The sequence below is a fragment of the Anastrepha obliqua genome, chromosome 1, assembly GCF_027943255.1.
Source record: "Anastrepha obliqua isolate idAnaObli1 chromosome 1, idAnaObli1_1.0, whole genome shotgun sequence".
Taxonomy (NCBI): domain Eukaryota; kingdom Metazoa; phylum Arthropoda; class Insecta; order Diptera; family Tephritidae; genus Anastrepha; species Anastrepha obliqua.
This window is the reverse complement of record NC_072892.1, coordinates 156262950-156287122: the sequence shown is the minus strand read 5'-3', so window position 1 is coordinate 156287122 and position 24173 is coordinate 156262950. Positions and strand designations below refer to the sequence as shown.

The 24173-nt window shown below is 40.7% G+C and overlaps 1 protein-coding gene across 2 annotated transcripts in view; it reads left to right on the top strand.

The window, feature by feature from the left end:
- Window positions 1-19183, top strand: part of LOC129239392 (transient receptor potential protein) — a 41114-nt gene extending 21931 nt beyond the window's left edge. The window contains exons 5-16 of one of the 2 annotated variants that reach the window (XM_054874968.1): window positions 3177-3378; window positions 3731-3907; window positions 4061-4295; window positions 4378-4530; window positions 4601-4746; window positions 15373-15740; window positions 15869-16226; window positions 17063-17282; window positions 17361-17535; window positions 17595-17755; window positions 17915-18075; window positions 18141-19183. In XM_054874968.1, the coding sequence (XP_054730943.1) occupies window positions 3177-3378; window positions 3731-3907; window positions 4061-4295; window positions 4378-4530; window positions 4601-4746; window positions 15373-15740; window positions 15869-16226; window positions 17063-17282; window positions 17361-17535; window positions 17595-17755; window positions 17915-18075; window positions 18141-19025 (3241 nt within the window). In that variant the 3' untranslated portion in view covers window positions 19026-19183. Of the gene's footprint in view, window positions 1-3176; window positions 3379-3730; window positions 3908-4060; window positions 4296-4377; window positions 4531-4600; window positions 4747-15372; window positions 15741-15868; window positions 16227-17062; window positions 17283-17360; window positions 17541-17594; window positions 17756-17914; window positions 18076-18140 lie in introns of those variants that run through there. The other variant, XM_054874890.1, reaches the window with a different exon arrangement.
- Window positions 19184-24173: the final 4990 nt, after the last annotated feature.

Sequence of the window (24173 nt, the reverse complement as noted above, 5' to 3'; positions counted from 1 at the left end):
CATTAGTAGGCGAATACTTACGTGATTTTCAACGAATTTGCATTATTTTTGCAATATTGTAGATGTTATTGCCGTCATCTGTTTCGTGTTGCATGCCACATAACATGATGTTGAAATAGTGCGAATTTATGTGGGCTACCACAATTGATGGTTACTGCTTATATTAGCGTTGAGTATTCCACAGCGCACCTCTTTAACGCAACTCGCATCGTAAACAGTAAAGGTGAGCGTTGCTTGCGCTGGTGTGCATATCTCATCGATGCATCTATGTACGTATGTGTATGTATATGTATGCTTTGTACATGTATACCTGTGCGTGTGTATGTTGAAAATTTCAGCAGAGATCTGTCCAAAATTACACAAATATGATTAGGTCAGTTTTTATACCAGATAAACTCGCACTTATGCCCTGATAAATTTAATTGAGTATTATTTTGAATCATTGAATTATTTATTGGGTATGGGAGTAAGTTTCCGTCCCCTCTTAGCCAAAGCTACGAATTATTTAAAAAATTAAATAATACATAAATTATGTGAAGTACATAGGTGCCATTGGAAGCTATAACTTTACTCCATCTTTCAGGTAACATACGAATTCCTCTGACGAAAAATTCGAGTTTTTTTGACTTGATCCATTCATTGAGCCCAGTTTGCGATGCTCTCGTAAGAGGTGAACCGCTCTCCAACAGGGGCTGACTGCATTGATCGGAACAGATGGTAATCCGAACGTGCAATGTCTGGGGAATACGGTGGGTGAGGCAAGAGCTTTAAATATTTCTGGATCGATTTAGCAGCGTTTGGCCTGGCGTTGTCATGCAGCAAAATCAGTTTGTCATGTCTACCGTCCCATTCCCGGCGCCTTTCTGAGAGCTCGTTTCAAACGCATTAGCTGCAGTCGATAATGATCAGCAGTGATAGTTTAAGAGGGTTTAAGGAGTTCATAACCGATGACACCCTGCTGATCTCACCAGATGCACAACATAACCTTTGAAGCATGAAAATTTTTCTTATGTCGCTGTCGGTGGACCTGGTTGGTTTTCAAGAACTCAACTTATAAAATTTGGCTGCAAATAAAATCTTTCAATATTTAAAAATGAAAAAAAACTAAGTTATTGAGAAAAGATACTACAGCGTACTTTATTGCTAGAATTCAATTACCCATATTATTATTATTATGAGTAGGTCACTGCGCACTGCGACCAAAAGATATCTATTGTGCAAAGCATGTTGAAGTACTTTCTAAAGGCTTTCTAAAAATGTTAGCACATCCTCGTGTTCATTGTTCCATAATTTATATGGAGGCACGGCAGTACATTTTCTTCATAAATTTAACCAATAAGACCAATGGTAACATACGGAGCGGTCGCTTGAGCATCGAGAGCCACTCCCTCTACAGTGCGGGCAGCACTAACTAAGCTTCAGCGCTCAGCATGCGTGTGCATCGCAGGCGTGTGATGCTTGGGCTGGCACCGCTTCGTATAGTTACTCAGCAATCAGCCAAACGTACCCTGCCGAATATTACCAGGGAAGGCTTCGGGAGAAGAAAAGTTATGTCATCTAACAACATGGAATTTCTGAGACTGTAGCTCCTACTGACCTAGCTACCCAGAGAAGATATCACTAAAGTCATCAAATTCGAGAAGAAATTCAGAAATAAACTGAACTAACGGCTCCAAAATCAAGCACTCTGTTCCGATGGGTAGTTTTGCAAGCATCTTCAAAGCGGAGACGTATGCCATCTGTCTAGGTCCAGTGATGAACTAAGACAGATATTTCCGGAATATGCTAATTCTCATTCTAAGCTACAGTTCGGTGGCACTCAAGGCTCTACATCATCTTTATAAGAGGTAGTGGGTTTAGTTAGATTAAATTAAATGGTTATCCGGAGGGAGGACCCACTTGGGCGAAAAAATCAAATGCATCCCTTATGATACTATTGCAAAGGAAAAAGGAGGGAAAGAACAGGACGGAGGGCGCAAGTGGTGGTGTGTATAATGACCAAAGAGTGAGTGAATGACGGTTATGTTAACCGCTTCATGCTACTGGTGAAGTTCATTTGGTAGCTAATATGCAGGCGCAACAAAGAAGTGAAAGCCAAGATGCTTAAATCTTTTACTCGCGCGAGCAGAACATCTAAGGAGTAGATGCTGAGATGGTTGCACCTCATTCTTCAGACAGCTGCCAAAAATAGGAACTCGAAGTATTGTCGAGACTCATGGTATGCATACCTCGCAAGCAATGCCCGCTAAAAGTACCTACAAAATTCGAGACCTGAAGCTTTATTAAACTGCGAAGCTCCCTCGAGCGCCTCCAAATCGCCCGTAACCAGAAGGATCTCGCACCCTTACAAGTTTTTGTACTTGTCTAGTATTTACTGAACCCCTTTCCAGGGGAAGATCAGTGGCGGTCAAGGAGATCCCAATTCTCTCACTTTGCGCGGAAATTTCCTCGCAGGTCTTCTGCCTAGCTAGCTCATCCGTCTAGCGGTTTCCTCCAATATCACTATGAACAGATACACAGTTGAACCTACCATAGAAGAGTTCGGATGTCAACGAAAGAAAAGACATACATATCTCGACCACTTTCGAGGGCACCATCATCGAGCCTATGACCGTAATTGCCGCTTCGCTAACGGAGTAAATATTTACTTCTGTGACGGAGACAGATTGAAAGATATGTACATATATACATATTTAATTTGCGCTTACACTCTTTTGGATCTTTGGCCGAGCTCTTCCTCCTGTGATGTGCGAGTTGATGTTGTTCCACAAAATGAAGGAACCGCTCCCAACGGCAGATATTTTCCATGAGAAGCGAGTGTTATTAGAAAAACTTTTTCTTCATTTTGGTACTTCAGGGAGGTTTGAACCTACGCACTCCCGAATGGTAAGCACGTACAAACCTATTCGACTCTGGCGCCTGCCGTAGAGGTTTAAAAATATTAAAAAAATTATCGTCGCTGCATTACACGTAAAACTCTTACATTTATTTGATTTCTCAGCGTTAAGTGTCTTGCGATTTTATGTGTCGTTTCATCCCTAAAAGTAATTATATAACTATTTAAAAATTTTAACCATGGGGCTACACACTACGCAAATCGAAATCAGACAAAACTAAGAACACTATTTTGCCATACCTATTCAAAATATTTATTACTTACAACTTTCCTTCCACAGATGCGGTTGCGATGAGTGCGTCACCTCCCAAGAAACCGACTCACTGCGGCACTCCCAATCGCGCATCAACGCCTACCGCGCGCTCTCCGCCAGCTCACTGATAGCGCTCAGCTCGCGCGATCCCGTCTTGACGGCCTTTGAACTCTCATGGGAATTGAAGCGATTGCAGGCGATGGAATCGGAATTCAGAGCGGAATATACGGTAAAGGATGCATTAAATGTAGTAAATTTTATGAGGAGCGAGAGAGAGGAAAAAAGTAAAGGAATGAAATGGAAAAAACAAACAAAAACGAGAAAAAAGCATTACTACAAAGCAAACAGCTAAAAAACAAAAAGGCAATCCAAAAATAAGATTACCACTAATGCGCACTAAGGTTGACAAAATGGGAAGGCTTTGACTATTGTTTGATTTGTTTAGACGCTTTTTACGAACCTACACACACACACACACGCATGCTGATATTTGTAGTTGTAGTATTATTTGTACATAGAAAATGTGTGGGTGTGTATGTAATGTGCGCCGTTTTTTTATTTTTGTACTTTTTCATCCATAGGAAATGCGTGTAGGCGTGCAAGAATTTGTCTCATCATTATTGGATCACGCGCGCACTTCAACCGAACTGGAGGTAATGCTTAACTTCAATCACGAGCCGACAACTGACATTTGGATGCCGGGGCAGCGACAAACTTTGGAGCGCCTAAAATTGGCCATACGCTACAAACAGAAGGCGGTAAGTGTGTGTGTATGTGTGTGCGCTATATCAATGCACTCCGAGTTGGTTATGCATCTGTTTTGGGTAAATAAATTAAATTTGCACTTTTCTTGTTCTTCTTTTCTTCCTTCTTAATCTCCTACTTGTCTCGCACAACTTCAACCACCATAGTTTGTGGCACATCCGAATGTGCAACAGCTGTTGGCGGCCATTTGGTATGAGGGATTGCCTGGTTTTAGGCGCAAACAAGCCTCTCAACAGATCATGGACGTAGTGAAGTTGGGCACTATGTTTCCCATTAACAGTATGAACTATCTGCTGGCGCCGGACTCTGATGCAGGCAAATTCATGAGGAAGCCATTTGTGAAATTTATATCGCACTCCTGTTCGTATATGTTCTTTTTGAGTAAGTCCGAAGGGGTGTAGTTTTTGAAGCGCAGAAGTTGCGAATTAATATATTTGTGGTTATTAAATGTGTCGTTTTGCAGTGCTTTTGGGTGCAGCTTCATTGCGTGTGGTTGATCTCGCCTTCGAGCTTTTGGCATTTCCTTGGATGTTGGCCATGTTGGAAGATTGGCGTAAGCACGAGCGTGGTTCGCTGCCGGGACCCATTGAATTGGGCATCATCACCTATATTGCCAGTAAAGCGAGAATGAAATATAAACTTTGTATAAATGCTAATTTCGATCAAACTATTATCACTATTTCAAGGTTTGGTCTTTGGCGAACTGAAAACACTTTATTCCGATGGATTGTTCGAGTATATTATGGACCTTTGGAATATTGTCGACTTCGTATCGAATATGTTCTATGTTACGTGGATACTCTGTAGAGCCACTGCATGGATTATAGTGCATGTTAGTACAGAATTTCATTATTTTTTGAGTCATTTGCTTGCTTGGCGTTTTGAAAGGATTTGCCATTGTTATACAAATTTCTTTTTAATTTTCGCTCAACACTCATTTAGATGATCACTTTACCGCCACCAAATAGCGTAATATTCATCTTCCAATATTTTGTTTGAATAATTTTTTAATAAAGTTCAGTAAAGTTTTTGCTGTAGGAAAAGCCTCCGCGGCTAGACTACGCGAAAACTGAAAATAACTCGGTGATTAAAATTTACGTGGACAGTCAAGCAGCAATAAAAGCAATAACCTCAAATTGTATTAAGTCCAAAAATGTCCACCGGAGCAGGAAAATGCTAGCCGCAAATAAAAAGCTGCACATCTATTGGGTGCCTGGTCACAAAGGCATTATGGAAAACTAAATTGTAGATGAGCTAGCTAAAAGTGATGTTAACCTACCTTTTGAACAAGCAAATGACATACAAAACCCGTTAAATATAAAATGCAATGAAATGGACAACTGCATGAAAAACCAAGCGCATGCTAGGTGAACTAATCTGACCACATGCAAAACAGCAAAAGTCATATGTAGAACTAACGACAAAAAACGGACTCAATTCGTATTTTCGCTCCAGCGAAAGGACTGCAGACCTATTACAGATATGCTAACAGGACATAATCTATTGCCTGCCCACGCTTACAAGATAGGGATTGCTAGGAAGGACAAATTTGGGAAATGCTGAGAGGATACAGAGGAAACTTTCGAGGACCTTCTTTGTCTGCCTAGATTTTCTTAATAGAGGTCAGTCTACATCTGTTATCGCTAGGGACCAAAAGGTATATGCGTGGCTTAATGCCAACCGGGTTGATCTAACCTTTGGTTGGTTGGTTGGTTTAAGGGTGACCCCGCATCGGAGTGCCACATAGACCGCACGTTGGGTCCGTTGTGTTGCCCTAGAGCTCATTATGTTATATGATTTCCCCACCTAACCGAGATTTTTATTGTAGATTTTCGTCAAAGATATTAATTCGTTTCGAGAATTTGATGAGAGATTCGATTTTCACGTCCGAGAGTACTGAAAGATTGTCAATTGTTGGAGAGCCTAGAAGAGCGAGTCGACTTCTGGCTAGACCGGGACAACTGCACATCAAATGTCTGCTCGATACTTCCTCATCTTCGTCCTCGCAGTATCTGCACAGGTCGTTTTGAGGAACCCCGAGCCGACGTGCGTGAGTGCCCAAAAGGCAGTGGCCGGTGATAAGAGATATTATATGCCTTAGTTCGTGTTTCGAAAGACTTATAAGAGTTTTTGTCTGTTTCAGATTGTAGGATGGCCAGATTTGTCTGGTCGTAACGCAAGTAGTTTCCACTCGCCACCTCCGATCAGGAATGCTGTGAAATTCTCGATCGATGAGCATTTTACATGTTGAGAGCGGAATGTGGATTGTGGATAAGTTACTCACATTTGATTGCGCAGCTCCAGCTCTTGCGAGCTCGTCAGCTTTGCAGTTACCTTCGAATCCACTGTGAGCCGGTATCGAAATAACTTGGACAGAATTCTAAACGCTTATCTCGTTAAGAGATAAGAGACAGGATCGAACCACATCTGAGTGGGTATAAGAGGAGCTGAGTGCTCGAACGGCCGCTTGACTGTCGGTGAAAAAGCGGATATTCTCTAGTGATATTCTATTTTCTAAGAGAGTTTTCGCAGCATACTAGATAGCGCATACTTCCGCTTGGAATACACTACAGTAGTCGGGTAATCTTAATGATAGATTGATGTGAGGGGAATTGGAAAAGATTCCAAATCCCACTTTTCCGTCTTGTTTTGAACAATCTGTATATATAATCAGAGGGCCATCGATTTCGGTAAGATTTGTCTTCCATTCTTCCCTGGTTGGGAGTGAACAGGAGAATAGCAAGGGTGGTGATGGAAGACCTACATGATAGTCTATGTCGGAAGAGATAACAGTGTTCCTGTTCTGTATGGCCGAATGGCCAAGATACTTATTCCATTTCGATATAGCATTCATGCGTGTCGCTGCTTTCGCTGCAATCGCTTTGCCAGCCAGATCGCTAGGGAACAAGTGAAGCAACGTATTTAGAAACCTAACCTTTAGTAAATAAAAAAATAATTTTGAGGGACGAGAATCTTTATTTTGAGTTTTATGCGCTCCATTGCTTGTCTCGTTTTCTACTGCAGCTGTCTAGTTCGCAAGTGTCTCCAGATAGGATGATTAACTTTGTACACGCAATATACAGTTAAATTACTACAGCACTGGAATTGATTAAAAAGTTGCAAAACTGGAACAAAAAAAATGTAACAAATTAAATTAAGTTAATAAGAGTATTACAAAAATTTCGAGTTTGCGGTTTTATAACTCACCGAGTTTTGTATAATTATGAGCAATTTTCAAGTGGCTTAAAAATCGCTTTGACTTAAAAACGTTTTTTTTTCTGAAAAATATCGGGTATATGTTATGGAGAGAGTACACAAGAACGCTCTTGGAAATTTTCAAAAAATGTTAATCAAAAAGTCTAAAAATTTGTTGATTTTTTTTTAAATAAAAATAAATAAATAGTACGCGCCAATTATTCTGGTGTTTGGCCGAGCTCCTCCTCCTATTTGTGGTGTGCGTCTTGATGTTGTTCCACAAATGGAGGGACCTACAGTTTCAAGCCGACTCTGAACGGCAGATATTTTTATGAGGAGCTTTTTCATGGCAGAAATACACTCGGAGGTTTGCCATTGCCTGCCGAGAAGCGACCGCTATTAGAAAAATGTTTTTATTAATTTTACTTTTACCGAGACTCGAACCAACGACCTCTCAGTGAATCCCGAATGGTGATCACGCACCAACCCATTCGGCTACGGCGGCCGATTTTTTTTAAGTCTACACAAAAATGAAGACTTGGATTCATGTGGTTTTTGTAGGAGAATGAAATATACTACTGTGGGCAAAAAGTAAGGTGAATTTATTTGTCAAACTTCGCGGGATTAAAATTTGGCTATAGTTATTTTTTTCGTGAGTTGGCAGCACTGTTGATAACATCTGGGCCAACTTTCATGTGAATGTCATTATCAGTAATATATTTACGCTTGTGTTTACCAAACGATTTTTACAATGTCTGATTTGATTGAGCAGAGAAGTGCCATCAAATTTTGTTTGCGGAATGAAATTTTGGCTGCGGAAACGTTTAGCATGCAGAAAGCATTTGGTGACTCCACCATGTCGCAGAAAAATGTTTATAAGTGGTACAAAGACTTCAAAGGGGGTCGAGAACGTGTTGATGACTTGGAGCGCTCCGGACGACCATCGACGTCAACAGATGACCAACACGTCAATAAAGTGAAAGAGTTACTGCTCAAAAATCGTCGGTTGACTGTTAAAGACCTTACTTATATGATCGGAGTATCAGAAGTATCTGTAAAAACCATTTTGAAAGACCGTTTTGGCCTACGAAAAGTCAAATCTCGTTTGGTATCGAAAATTCTTAATTTCTTGGAAAAATGTCGTCGCGTTGATGTGTGTGAAACAATGCTTTCAGACTATCAGGACAAGCTCAAATGCATCATTACGGGAGATGAGACTTGGATTTATGCTTACGACCCTGAAACAACCGACCAATCAAGCGAATATCGTGCTAAAGGTGAGGCCAGACCGAAAAGAGCACGTCAAAGTCGTTCAAAAATAAAGGTCATGATGACAGTTTTTTTCGATTTTCGTGGTGTGATGCACTATGAATTCCTTCCACCTTGCCAAACTGTTAAAAAGGAATATTATTTGAGCGTTATGCGTCGTTTACGTGAAGCAATTCGTCTAAAAAGACCAGAATTATGAGCCAACAACTCTTGGGTTTTTGCATTACGATAATGCACCGTCTCACACTGCACTCGTCCTTCGTGACCATTTCGCCAAAAATTCCACGCATATCGTTCCGCAACCACCGTATTCGCCTGATTTGGCTCCGTGTGACTTCTGGCTCAAGAGATCACTCCGGGGAACGCGTTTCGAGTCGATTGAGGAGATAAAAGCTGAATCGAAGAAGGTGCTGATGGCTATACCGTAAATGGACTATTTGGCATGTTTCGGGGATTGGAAAAATCGTTGGCATAAGTGTATTTCATCGAGAGGGGATTATTTTGAAGGGGATGAAATTGATTTACAAGAATAAATAAAGATTTTTCATTTTACAACCAAATTCACCTTACTTTTTGCCCACAGTGGTATATCGTACATAAAATTAAATACCATCTTGATCAAAAAGTTCCCGGAATATATTCAGAAATTTCGAAATACAATTTTATTCCCCAGCGTTTGATTTTGCTTTCGAAACATTTCTGGAACTCTATTTTCGGTATAGCCATAAGAATCATCTCTGATTTTTTAGTACATCTTTATGGCTGTTAAAATGGGTTGTCTGTAGTGGTTGCAAAATCCACGAGTTTTTTCACGAAATGCTTCATTTAAACGATAAGACGTCTCATAATGCCCAAATAATAGTCCTCATTAGCTGTCTGGTTTCTTGGCAAAAATTCGAGGTGTGCAATACCGTTATAATCGATAATTAACAAAAACAGTGAGCATCGATTTTTTTGTTACACTGCAAATGATGTGGTTTTCTGATCTTCTCCACTGACTCGCCTGATATCTAGATTGCATGTCGTGCTCATAAGCCTCACGTTTCGAGTAATACTGTTGTTGGGTCGAACTCAGCCTTAGAAATTTTGTCTTTGCCGATATCATTGCTATCCCGTTTTTGCATGAAATTCAGGTCCTTTGGTATCAACTTTGCGGCGGCAACACGGCGCAAACCCAAATCATGAACTATAACGCACTAAACGGGTTCATAAGCAATTTTGTAAACTTCTGCCAGCTCACTGATGTTTAATTTGCGGATATTGGTCAACTTTTCTTTCACTTTATTGATGGTTTCATCAGTTTTCGTCGTTAATGGCCTGCCACTATATTCGACATCCTCGCCACGGTCTCCTTTGAAGAATTCATCCCACTGTTTTCTTTAGAGTATCATTACCGAAATAGTTCTCCAACAGTTTTAAGGTTGTCGCATTGTTGAGCCCATTTTTAACGCAGAATTCAATACAAACTCGTTGCTTCAATTTCAAATTCCATTTTTACAATTTAAAAAAATCGAAAACACGTGCAGAGGTAGATTTACTCAAGACGACGTAACTTTTACAAAAATCAAGCAACGGCGCTGAAACTTTGCCCACAGTAGTATATTCATCAAAAAAAAGTTCAAATTAAATAAAAAAACAAAAAAGTTGCCAAAACTAATCAATAAGTCAGGATTTTTTTGTTTTTTTCACAATATTTGGTTTAAATGGAAGAACAGGGCATCCAATACGTTATTTATTTTGTTTTACTTCATTTCTCAACATAAAGTACAAAAATGTCCACTCATTTATATGCAATGAAAAAAAAACATCAGAGAACTCCCACCGCAACTTAAATGATACAGTTAAAACTATCGCTATTTCAGGCGCAAGTTTCCACAAATGAGATTGTATTTTTGGAATGCAAGTGTTTGTAGAGGTAGTTTGTCATAAAGTAATATTAAATTTTATGTGCGCTATTTCTTTTATTAGCCATGGGACCGCGTACTGAGGGCAGCAAATGTAAATGATAGAATAACCTGTAATAAGTCTTTCGTAAGTGCAAGGAATAGAAGTAAGAGATTGCAGTTTGTGCGTGATCATCTAAATAGAACCGCAGAATTTTGCAGGGCCGTACTTTTTGCAGACGAGGTATGTCATGAGTAGAACTTATTTAGACCAGATGGTAACCTTTTATATGGCGCGGGACAAATACAGATCTCAAACTCCAAATAGAGTTCGAAATTTGGCCCTTATCGAAGAAACAATGAAAGTTTGTTTACAACTTCTACAAGAAAATTTGATTCAAAGCGCCAGAAAATTACAAATTGAAGATGACTTTCGCTTTCATCAAGATAACGACCCTTAGCACAAGTTACAGATAATATAAACATGGCTAATGTACCTATAATATAATTGTCCCCACATTATGGAAACTCCTGCACGTCATCGAACGGATTTGAACGTCATCGAAAATTTGTGGTCGGTTTGGTAGACAAATATGACATCCACAACAAATTTCATCTCAAAACGGAGATACTTAAAGAGCGGATCCAAATTAGCCCAACAAAGTAATAAATGCCTAAAGTTGATTTTTTTTAAGCTGCGGCATAAATGCTCTGGTTTTTGTGCATTTCAATGAAATGGACTTAGATTTTGACAAATCCAATAAAACAAAATAAATGAGATGTCTGCAGTGAGTAACCCATTTGTTGACCAAATTTAGGTATTACTGCATGAGGTAAGCTACATACTCAAACACCCTTTCCTAACAATTAATGCATTTGCGTAGATATTTCTCCCTGACAAGCCCTTTTTGTCTAATAAATTCTTGAAAAAAACGGGAAGCGTAAAGTTGGGAGACTATCCTTATGAAGAGTACTCTTATTCGCCTGCATTTGAAGAGAGATACCACTCTGCCTTGCCGTGACCGTTTTGTCGCTCAGCATCGAATAAATGGTTCTGTTGACAAACCTCTGACTTATGCCTAAATATTTTCACTAGGAATTTTCAAAATGTAGCTATTTGGCAACTCTGAAGGAATATTATGCTAAGAGTGAAGCATTAAATCTTGTTTTTATGAGCTCTCAAACCCCTTCGAAAACCCAATACAGTGCATAGTTTTCGGTCCATGGGGTGACTTCATACAACAAAATTAATTTAAAAATTCTGGTTATCATCACATACTCTGTGTCCAAAAAATAAGGTGACATTGTATTTATTTTGAAAATTCTTTATTTATTCTTCCAAATCAATTTCATCCCCTTCAAAGTAATCCCCTCCCGACACAATGCACTTATGCCAACGTTTTTTCCAATTTTCGAAACACTGGTTGTAGTCACTTTCCGGGATGGCCTTCAGTTCCGTCTTCGTTGCGGCTTGAATCTCCTCTATCGTGTCAAAACGGTGTCCCCGGAGCGGTCTTTTGAGCCTGCTGAACAGCCAGAAGTCGCACGGTGCCAGATCAGGTGAATACGGTGGTTGCGGAACGATATGGGTTGAGTTTTTGATGAAATGATCACGAATTACGAGTCCAAAAAATTCAATGTTTTCGGTACCAGTCGAGATTTGACGCGCTTGAGGCCCAAAACATCCTTCAAAATGGTATTGACTGAGCCTTTCGATATGCCAACATCATCAGCAAGGTCTCTAATCGTTAATCGACGGTTTTTCAACACCAAATCTTTGATTTGTTGGACGTGAGCTTCGTCAGTTGAGGTTGATGGTCGCCCAGGACGCTCTTCGTCTTCGACACTTTCACGACCGGCTTGGAACTCACTATACCACTTGTAAACATTTTTTTTAGACATAGCCTCATCACCAAAGGCTTTCTGCACCATCCTCAACGTATCCGAAAATTGATTCCGCAAACAAAATTTAATGCAAATTCTTTGCTCAACAAATTTCGACATTGCAAAAAACGAGAAACTCACTTTTAGCAGCTCACAAAACGACGCGTATCTCAAACAGTAAATGAATATTTCACATGAAATTTGACATAGATGTCACTCACAGTACTACCAACCTAAAAAAAAAAAGAATTCTCCTAATCCTTCAAAGCGCGCAGTTTAAAATCAAATGTCACCTTATTTTTTGGACACAGTAGTATGTAAAAATCGCACAACGCTGTAAAACACGGTGAGGAAATAAATATATTTTTTTTATTTTCTAGGGAAAAATTTCATATGAACACGAAACTAAAGTAATTCTGTATACTCAGTTTTTCAGTTTCTCATAAATTATTATTTTTTATTTTAATTATATCCTTGACAAGACTCTTCAATCGAAAAAGGCTCTGGGTTGTTGTTTTTGGGCCGTCCCATATGATGTCAGCATCTGCTAGTTCGCGCAACATCGACTTTCTCCAAGTGTTTTTTGGTCGACCGCGAACTCTGCTACCTTTCGGGTTCCAATCCAGTGCCAATCTGGTGATGCTATCTGGTGGTTTTCTCAATGTGTGACCTATTCATCGCTACTTTCTGCGCTTGATTTGTCTAAGGATGGGTCCCTCGTTCGTCAATCTCCACAGTGCGTCGTTACTGATGTTGTTTGGCCAGAATATTCTGTTGATGAAAGATTGTAGTCTCTGTGTGATGGTGTTAGAGACCAGCCATATTTCGCTTCCATACAACAATACTAATTTCAGACAAGAGCTGAAAAATCGCAGTATAGTGCGCCTGGAGATATGAAAACTCGCACATATTGTATGCATTCGCCCGAATACCGCCCTTGCTTTGTCAGAAAGTCACGGATGTTGCCGTTATGAAGCATCGCCAGCTCATAGTTCTCGTAAAAGGCCCCGATGAGGCGGATAATTTTTCTAGTCAGCGCTAGCCATATTGAGTCTAGGTTGATTGTGTCAAATGCCTTCTTGAAGTCGACGAGCAGCTTTAGAGCGGGGAGCTCCACTCAATTAATTGCTCTACTATGATGCGAAAGAGTGTGAGGGCGAAATTCAGCTTGTTCGCTCCTTAAGAAACGTTTGATAAATTGGAGTCTGCCTTGTATCATCGTGGCTAGAATTATGTAGGTGGTGTTTAGCAGGGTTATTCCTCGCCAGTTAGCGCAGTCACGCAAATTGCCTTTGTAGGGCAGCTTCACGATGATGCCTTTTGTTCAGGACGAAGACAGCTTATCATTGTCCCGGACAGCGATGATGTGGGGATGCAGAATTTCCGCTGAAATTTGCGGGTTGGCGATAAGTAGTTCTGGCTGTATGCCATCTCTACCCTTGGTTTTGTTTAGCTTATGTTACCTGATCCCTGATCTACGCTAAACAAAGACAAGACGTTGTTGCTATTTTGCTGCTGGTTGTTGTGCTGCCCACTTCGAAGTTAGTTTCACTGTTAAGAGCTATGTTGCTGATTGCTTCAAATTTTGTATAGGACTTTGAAATTTCAAAGAAGTAAATTTTCCAAAAATTGTTTTTACTTGCTTTCATTATGATATTAATATAAATATGAAGCGAAAGAGAATGAAAGCTACTAAAACGGATGCTTGCTTTCTTTGTGCCTTAACAAATATGAGGGGTGCCTTTTATTTGTCGGGATTTGGCAACCCTGGTGTTGAAATCTGGCAACTGACAGCTGCATCGCAAAGTTTGACATTTTTTGGCTTTTACGTACTCAGAACGTTTTGAAATACCAGCGCTATTTGTGTTGTTTACAGTAACTTAAAAGATTCATCTCGGTCCAAAAATGGAATTAAATCATGAACATTTTCGTGCGATTATTTTTTACAACTTTCGACGTCGATTAACTCAGCAACATTGCATGGATGAACTTAATTCATTTTTTGGCGATGAAGCTCCATCAAGGACCAGTGTTTATCGATGGTATGGTGAACTCAATCGTGGTCGTAGTTCACTCCAAAACGAATTTCGTGAAGGTCGTCCAAAATCAGTTGTTGTTCCGAAAACCATTGATGCTGTGCGCGAACTGATATTGCAAGATCGTCATGTGACCTATCGTGAGATTGAGACAATCTTAGGCATTAGTGGGACCAGCATACATTCAATATTGCATAAACATTTGACTGTCAAAAAAATTTGTTCGCGTTGGATCCCACACAATTTGTCAATCGCTCAAAAAAAGGCTCGTGTCCATTGGTCGAAGGAAATGCTCAAAAAATATGATCGCGGGGCTTCGAAACACGTCTATGACATCGTGATGGGTGATGAATCATGGATTTACGCGTATGAGCCCGATAGTAAACAGCAGTCGACTGTATGGGTGTTTCAAGATGAGCCAAATCCAACAAAAGTTGTTCGCGCACGAAGCACTTCCAAGCAAATGGTCGCCTGTTTTTGCGGAAAAACTGGACATGTCGCAACCGTACCACTAGAACAACGCAGAACAGTAAATTCTGAGTGGTACACAACCATTTGTTTGCCAGTTGTCTTCCAAAAAATTAGGAAAACCAATCGCCAAAGACGGATCACTCTTCACCAGGACAATGCGGGCTCTCACACATCGGCTCAAGCAACTGCATTTTTGAGCACCCAATACATCGAATTAATGGGTCATCCGCCGTATAGTCCTGACTTGGCACCGAATGACTTCTTTTTATTCCCGTACGTAAAAAACAAACTGAGAGGTCAACGTTTTTTGACACCTGAAGAAGCGGTTGCGGCATTCAGAATGCATGTTTTGGAGGTACCTCATTCAGAGTGGCAAAAGTGCTTCGACAATTGGTTCAAACGCATGCAAAAGTGTCTAGACCTTTATGGAGAACATTTTGAAAAACAATGAAGTGATTTTCGATGATTAAAATTTGTTTTTGTTCTCTAATCCCGACATATAAAAGGCACCCCTCGTATAGACTTTTTGTGGTACCCACTGCGCATACTTTATTTTATTGGAAAAAAGTTCAGTTCTTCAGTGCAATTTGTTCTTTAAGCTTTTATAAAATAGCAAAAATAATGATATTTAGATGTGTGCGACTACCCTCAACATATATTTTTTCAAAACAATTCATTCATAATTCCGTTATTTTCATTTATATATTTCCGCTATTACAGCGCGATTTGTGGTATCGCGGCATCGATCCATACTTTCCACGCGAACACTGGCATCCCTTTGATCCGATGTTGCTTTCTGAAGGCGCTTTTGCTGCCGGTATGGTCTTCTCGTATTTGAAGTTGGTGCACATCTTCTCCATCAATCCACATTTGGGACCATTGCAAGTTTCTTTGGGCCGGATGATAATCGATATCATAAAATTCTTCTTCATCTACACTTTGGTATTGTTTGCTTTCGGTTGTGGACTCAACCAACTGCTGTGGTACTATGCTGAATTGGAGAAGAACAAATGCTACCATTTGCATCCAGATGTGGCAGACTTCGATGACCAAGAAAAAGCCTGTACTATTTGGCGACGATTTTCAAAGTAAGAGCGGGAAAAAGTTAAATATTTTAGCAATTAAGAAAATTCTAAATATTTACAATGCTTTTCAAATTGACTGCTTTTTAAATACAATGAAAATCAGCAAACTTAAATACCAAACTTTTTTTCAGTCTCTTCGAAACCTCACAGTCACTCTTTTGGGCTTCCTTCGGCTTAGTCGATTTAGTGTCATTCGATTTGGCTGGCATCAAGAGCTTCACCCGCTTCTGGGCATTACTCATGTTCGGCTCATACTCGGTGATCAACATTATTGTGCTCCTCAACATGCTCATCGCTATGATGTCCAATTCATATCAAATTATTTCGGAACGCGCAGATGTAGAATGGAAATTCGCACGCTCTCAGCTGTGGATGAGCTATTTCGAGGATGGTGGCACTGTGCCGCCTCCATTCAATATAATGCCATCGGTTAAGCTATTGCGCAAGACACTAGGCAAGGAGGGGCCAAAGCGCACCAAGAGTTTTATGGTAAGTAAAATAAAGGGCTACAAATTATTTTATATAAAAATTGTAATGGGGGACAAAGGTCAGGGGTCCCAGTTTTTCAAAACACGTCCTAGTCAACTGAAATTCAAGCCTCTTCTGATGAAGTGAAATTAATTTAACACATTTTCATTCTCGTATTTTCTATATGTCCCGTCAGATATCAGACATGGGCGCAAATCTTTCTTCCTAGCATGCAACGACTCTCCATCCACAATTCCTAATACTCATCGTTTAAGTATTTTCTTTGTCTTTCTCTGTCATTGTGCCTTTTGGAACACTTTCGGAAAAATCGTCCACTTCTGCAGCTAAATTTGGCAGCCCTAATTTCAGAAAAATACTATAACTTTGTGTTCCAAATATGTTTCAGTTTTAATACAAAAATTAATTTTTTTTTTTTTTAATTTCATATCAGATCAATAAATTTATTTTTATCCTAACCTACCTCACCCGACAATAATAACTAGTCCTCCTTTTAAATAAAACAGTGAGGCATCTGGGAGTCATACCGCTTGCGATTTCAGATTGAAATAAATTGCAGGTGATTATTAACAATTTCGCATCTTGGATGGTTGTGGCTAAGTTAGATTTTGTTCAGTTGGTGGCCTTACGTCAACGCCACCGCCATAGCCATAGTCCAGCATCAGCTGTCACAATCGGCGCCAAAGTGTTGTGGAAAATCAGACATTTTCTAGTTTGCATTTCTTGAGACATTAATAAGCATCAACACACTAACATACACATATTTTTTCATCCACACACTCGCACTTCCTTTGCTAACACCGAGTCTAATACGCGCTCCATTTCATTCTTTCTTACAGCGTAAAACCAAGGAACGTTCGCAGGCGCTACACGACAAAGTCATGAAACTGCTAATACGACGTTTCGTCACGGCAGAGCAACGGCGACGTGACGACTATGGCATAACCGAAGATGATATCATTGAAGTGCGTCAGGACATTAGCTCTTTGCGTTTCGAGTTGTTGGATATTTTCCAAACCAATCGTTTCAATGTGCCCGATATTGAGAAGAAAACAGCAGGTAAGTAATAGACGGCTGTGACAATGAATTTATGAGCGCATCACCCGACGGAGTTGAATGCTTAATGTGTTTTTGCAGCTGCGGCGGCCGGCACAAAGAAGGGTAAGGTGATGGAACGACGTATACTGAAAGATTTCCAAATCGGTTTTGTTGAGAATCTGCAACACGAAATGACTGTAGGAGATGAGGGTAGCAAGGATATCTTCTCGTCGTTGGCGCGAGTGATTGGCAAGAAGAAGTCGCTGAAGTCAGGGTAGGTGCAAACAAGCAATCAGTGAGTAACTTTAAAATGTTTATTTATCTCACTTGCAGCGAAAAGGACTGGAATGCAATTGCACGACAGAATACAATGACCGCAGATCCGATTGGCTCCAAGCGTTCCTCCATACAGCGCCACAGTCAGCGCAGCTTGCGGCGCAAGATCATCGATCAAGCGAATGAAGGTCTCAGGATGAACCAGAATCAGTTGATTGGTGCGTACAGTTGCTTTCTTTTTAGAGAATATGCGCTCTTGCAGCAAATAAAGTTTGATTTCCAAATCTACTTTTAGAAGCGCACAAACCTTCCCTGAACTCTAGTCGCTTTTACTACGTTTTAAAAAATTTTCTTTCTTATCTTTCCTTTCCGCATAGAATACAATCCCAACTTGGGCGACGTGACACGTGCCACACGTGTCGCATACGTAAAGTTCATGAAGAAGAAGATGGCCGCTGACGAAGTGGGAGCTGCAACCACCACTGCAGATGCCGAAGCTACGACAAGTGCCACTATCAAGGATGAGAAAGCTGCAGAAGTATGTACAAATACTGTTCTTATACCTAAATAATCGCTTATTTCATATTTTTCATTCAAATTTAGTCAAAACCTGATGAAGCGAAAACTGCTGGTGATGCCAAGGCCGATACCGTCTCGAAAGCCTCAAGCTCGGATGACAAACCCAAAGATGGCAAGCCAGGTGATGGCAAACCAACTGCACCTGCACCACCCGGCAAGCCAGCAGCTGGCGCCAAGCCAACCGATGCTGCAAAGAAGGACGAAGCAGCCAAGCCTGCTCCAGGCGCTGCAGGTGCTGCGGCTAAACCAGCGCCAAGTGCTGCCAAACCTGATGCGAAGAAGGAAGATGGTGCCAAACCCGCTGGTGCCGATGCTAAGCCCGCAACTGCCGCCAAACCTGGTGATGCCGCTGCCGCTAAACCAGCTGTTGCTAAGCCTGGTGAAGCTACAAAGCCCGAAGCTGCTGCCAAGAAAGAGGATGCTGCCAAAACTGAAGCCGCAAAACCAGCCGCTGCAGCAGGTGCCAGTGCGACCGCCAGCGCTGCGAAAGGTGCTGCACCAGCTGCACCCGCGAGTTCTAAACCGGATACAACTGCTACAACTGGCACAAAACCAGCGGAGGCGGGAGCGCCGGCTACTACAAAAGCTGCTGGTGGTAGTAGCGGTGGTGATGCTGCGGGTGGTACGGGGGCGACTGCCAAAACAGATGACAAGAAGGCTGATGAAAAGAAGGCTGACGAAACGAAGGGTGATGAAAAGAAGGGTGACGAAAAGAAGGGTGATGAGAAGAAGGCCGATGAAAAGAAGGGCGACGAAAAGAAGACCGACGAGAAGAAACCGGACGACAAGAAAGCAGCAGCACCAGCACCTGCTAAGCCGGTTATTAAAGTGGGTCAAAGTAGTGCGGCTGCCGGCGGTGAACGTGGCAAATCCACAGTCACGGGTCGCATGATATCCGGTTGGCTATAAGGCGAGAAGATTTATGTGTACTTTTAGCCACCGATTGAAGTATTTTAAACACTGACAAACATACTTAGGCTTACTGAGCTTTGTGTGGGACAAATAAATTTATATTAAATTGAAGTCGTCTTAAGTGAAATAAATGAATTATGAGTAAAAGCGGTAAATGTATTGATCTGTTGCAGGTAGGGATAGTTCCTAGCTTTTGTGTAAGATATTATTAAATATTACTTTCATCCGCTAGTCTGAGTTTCGAGTTTGAGTGGAGTTTCAAATGGGTCTCGTACATTCACACAAGCAGGTACCAGATTATAGGTTTAAGAGCGTTGCTTAATGATATGACCAAAGCAAGTCATTCGAGCGTTCGAGTATTTGAGGAAGCCTTTTAGATCTTTCACCGATCTTAGATTCCTATGTTGCTAATAGTTTCGTTAAAGGCTAACCTGGGATACTATATGGCATGAAATGTCCCACACTCCATTACTTCTATCTGCGGGTACTGCATCGAATACTTTCACAGCTGTAGTGTTTGTATCCACTAAGACGGTATGTCCTAGCAAGCGTAGGCGCTACATTATTCGCTGCACTATGTACATGTCAAGGTGCATAGGTCCAAAAATTGACCGAGGTATCTTTTTCTCCAATACTCCAAGAGACGTTCCATCGAATAATTCTCATTGTCCCAGCTTCTGCGCCATATGTTAGGACGGGCGTGATGAGAGACTTAAAAAGTGTTCGTCGACAGGGAGCTTTACTACTCAATGGCTACTTAGTCCAAAGTAGCACTTGTTGGCGGGAGAGGCTCTCTATTGGATTTCAAGGCTGACATTATTATCGGTGTTAGTGCTGGTTCTTAAATTAGAGAAGTCTCCAACTACTTCAAAATTATAACTGCCAACAGTGAGGTGGGTATGGATACGCGAATACACCGACTATTTCCTTGGAGGATAACAGGAGGTACTTCGTCTTGACCTTGTTCAGCACCAACGCCATTCACTTTGCTTCTTTATCCAGCTTAGAGAAGGCAGAACTAACAACGCAGTTGTTAAGGGCGGATGTCAGCATCATCGGCAAGCGCCAATAATTCTACGCTATTGCAATAAATTGCGTCCAAACATAAGGTTAAGGAAGTTACAGGACAGAGAGACAACCTACTTGAAACCCCTGGGACCAAAAATCCTTTCCTTCCCCACCCTTCCCATTGATTATATATCGGGGCAGGAACATCGCACATAGAAACGTTTCAAGCGATCATAGAAATTGTTTAATCGTACTTGGCGGCAAAGTCTCTCAGACCACATATCTAACCCCGAATTTCCGCCCCTTTACATCGCAAGGTCCCCTAATCTTCTTACCATGCTTCCTACATCGCATTTCTTGAAAGACGCTGATGTCAGCCTTTGCTCTCACGAGGACATCAACCAGCCATGCGGTGTCTCTGGTGTCTCCTCATTAAAGAACCGGACATTCACGTACATGCCGTCAAATCCCAATCCTTATTTCGTTTGACGTGGTCATCATCAGAGTAGGGAGTTCTTATACAAGACGCTGTTTTTATTTTCATTGAGAATCTTTTATAAGGTGGGTTTCAATCTCAGCGCACATTCAGCTATGCGAGGCTATTTCATCATCCCACATTAGCTCGCTACCGATTAGATGTTCGGAACCCATCCACCGGATACTTAAAAAAAACCCGAAAATTATTGTATGAGCTGCTTGAACTTTGTGCGAACTACTACTTCTATTGAATTAAATAAATTTCCATTTGTATTAGGAGCGCAACTAAGTTCTCGTTGTTTTTTGATGAAAATACAACTTTATTTCGAAAAAATCGTTACAAGGGAATCATTGAAATTATTGACCATCGCTGACTACTGCTTTTCCCATCTTTCTGGTAGATCTCGTATACCGTCGCGGTAAAACTGTTCATCTTTTGAGGCTAACCACGGATCTAGCCATTGTTTGATGCCTTCATATGAGTGGAACTGCTGGTCAGCTGGACCATGTGCCATCGATCGGAACAGGTGATAATCGGACGGCGCAATATCTGGAGAATATTGCGGGAGGGGTAGGATTTCCCATTTCAGTGTTTCTAGTTAGGTTTTAACGGGTTTGGCAAAGTGAGGCCGAGCGTTGTCATTCTGTAGAATCACTTTTCATGCCTCTCCGCGTACTACGGGCGCTTCTCGCGCAGTACTTGGCTCAATCGCATCAACTGAAGTCGATACCGATACCCATGGTTGGATGAATGGTTTCGCTTGGTTTTAACAGTTCATAATAAATAACACCAACTTGGTCGCACTAAATACATAGCATAACCTTCGCAGCGTGAATATCCGGCTGAGGCAACTACGTAGAATCATGACCGGGCAGTTCCCATGACTTTCTTTTCTTTGGATTGCTGTAATGAATTTGTTTTTCATCACCCGTCACGATGCGATGAAGAAAACCCTTCCCTTTTTGCGTCTGGAGCAGTTATTTACAATCGAAAAAAGAAAAAACCCCGTTCAACATCCCTTGGCTTCAACTCATAAGGAACCCAAGTCCCCTGTTTCTGAATCATTCCCAAAGCATGCAATCGCTTGGAAATGGATTAGCGGGTAACTCCTAATACTGAAGCAAGCTCTTCTTGCGTTTGACACGGATCCTCATCGAGCAAAGCCTTCAATACTGCGTCTTCGAAGGTTTTGGTCTTCCTTCACGTGGCCTCTCGTCAACATTAAAATCACCGTCTTTGAAGCGATGTAACCAATGTCGGCTTGTTGTTTCACTTAAAGCAGCATTTCCATAAACGTTTTGTAGCTCTCGATGCGCTTCAGCCGCCGTTTTTTGAATGAAAGAGGAAAATCAACACTTCCCGCAAATGACGATTAGTCGGACATTTGAACAAAACCAAAAGTATATGATACCAAAACAAAATCACTAATGTGTCGAAGCAGTTTGTTTACCACAAGTCTATGCTTGATTTATGACATTTACGTTATTTTAGAATCCACTAGCACACACTGCTGGCGGCATCTATTGACAAACAGCAGGAACTTAGTTGAGAGTACCAAACAGTAACAAATTTCAAGTGCACAGAGATCACTAGACAGTTAAACTAAATTTCTGTTCATTAAAAAGTAGTTTTAAAAAAGGCCCATAATTTTAGACTGAATGCTCAGGTCGCAATAATGCTACTCAAAATCATCTCAAGCATAAATTTATTTTTGGGATGAGTAGAAAATTGATTTTTATATAAATTTAAAATTACCTATTTTTCAGATCTGGAGAATTCAATGGATAGTAAACCAATTCATAGAGGAAATTCTTCAGTTTGGCCGTCGATTTCATCGTTGAATACTTCGGTTCGTTGACGTGATTGTTGCTCGAGATGCAGAAAAATAGAAATCCACAGGATGTGGATAGATTTTTAAAACCGAAATGTTCGTACAAAATCGTATTGATCCATTTAATGGAAGCTTATAATATCTATTATTTCATGTAATTTTACTTTTGTTCTGGAACTTCAACTCGTTGTTGGGTACTCAGCAATATCGAAAACATGAGCACGTGGATGGTAGAAAGAGCTTAAAGTGTACCTGCTTTGCTTCATTTCAGCCATCCTCGTTTCAGCCATCCCCTATGGCGCTGATGAAAGCATTGAAAAAATTATATTCTTAACTATAAAAATTAAAAAATACTAATATATAAAAATTATTAATAATAAAAAAAATCACTAGACATTTATCGCCGCTTAAGTATTACAGAGATAATTAAGTGGTGGCATGTATAGATCTGTATGGAGCAGCATGAGCAATTTTTGAGGATGAGGTAATTTGGAACGGTGGCATTACTTTTCAACTCTTTCTTCGATTTAAAAGGTTAGCGAAGGCATAATTACAATTGGCGAACCATGGATTTATAGAAACCGCATCGAAGCAAATTCTCAAGCTTCGGAGCCAAAGCTCAACTGAGCCAACTGAGCCAAAACTCATAATATCAGGATGTGGTTTCGAATCTCTAAGCATGAAAGACCAAATCATAGAATCTTACAGGTCATTGGACCCTTGTAGGTCACTGGAAAGTAGGCCATTCGCAGAAGCTGTGAAGCGGAAGGGGGAAAGAAAGTCTCTTCTGCTATCTATGCGAATACTTAGGTTTAGCTAGAGCAGGCTTTCCTACAGCAAATTAATGAAATCTCAGACGCGGAGATAAAAAGTTTGCTGTTGTACTTGGACCTCACTAAATGGATCTGACTTAAAAAAAACAAAAAGACATCATCACACGAGAAGAATGCTAGTAAAACGGCGCTTTTCGCTAATTACGAATATTTCAACAGAACCAGTTTTTCGAAATTTCTTCACCAATCTTTGAATTGCCGACTTGTTCGGACGATTTTTTCCATAAAACAAATCACGAATTTTACGATGTTTTGTTCTAAAAGATCGACCATTTTCATAATAGGTTTCAAGAATTTTAACGCCTGCCTACTTGCCAGGTGCCAAAGGGAACATAAAAAAGGTACTGTCTAAGAATTATTAACTACTGTCATCCAGGCGTCACTTTTGAAAGACCCTTTTTAATGTCTTAACTTGATTCCACTGAATAATTTTGAACGAAATTATAGTACTTTTTGGATTCCGCTCTCATAGAAAGTGCAAACAGCGACCATCATAACATTTAATTGGCTTACCTAAAATCAGTGAAAGAGAGAAAATAATGTTCATTAAAAGTAAAACTAGTTGCTGTTTTTGTTGTGGCAGCTTATGAACTCCTGCTCAGAATGGAGACGCCACCAACCATCAAGCGTCGTCGTCACTATCATCCAACGGTAGGGCTACATAGTAAGTAGGGCGATTTGCGTGTTAGACGAAAAGGTTAAATAAAGTCAGCATATGAAGAGGGATTAATGTTTTGCGGGATATCTGCACATTTCGAAGTATACCCTATGATCAGAAAGTACCGGGAATGTTTAACAAAACAGAGTTAAATTTTTGGCAAATTTATTTTATCTCCTTCAAAATATTACCCGTCTGATGCATGCACGGAAATCTCCTTCTACGAAGTGGTAACTTCAACTTGGGAAACGAGAAGAAGTCGCACGGGACCATATCAGGTGAATACTATACTTGTACGATAGTATTTACTTGGTGTTTAGTCAAATAATGCAGCACA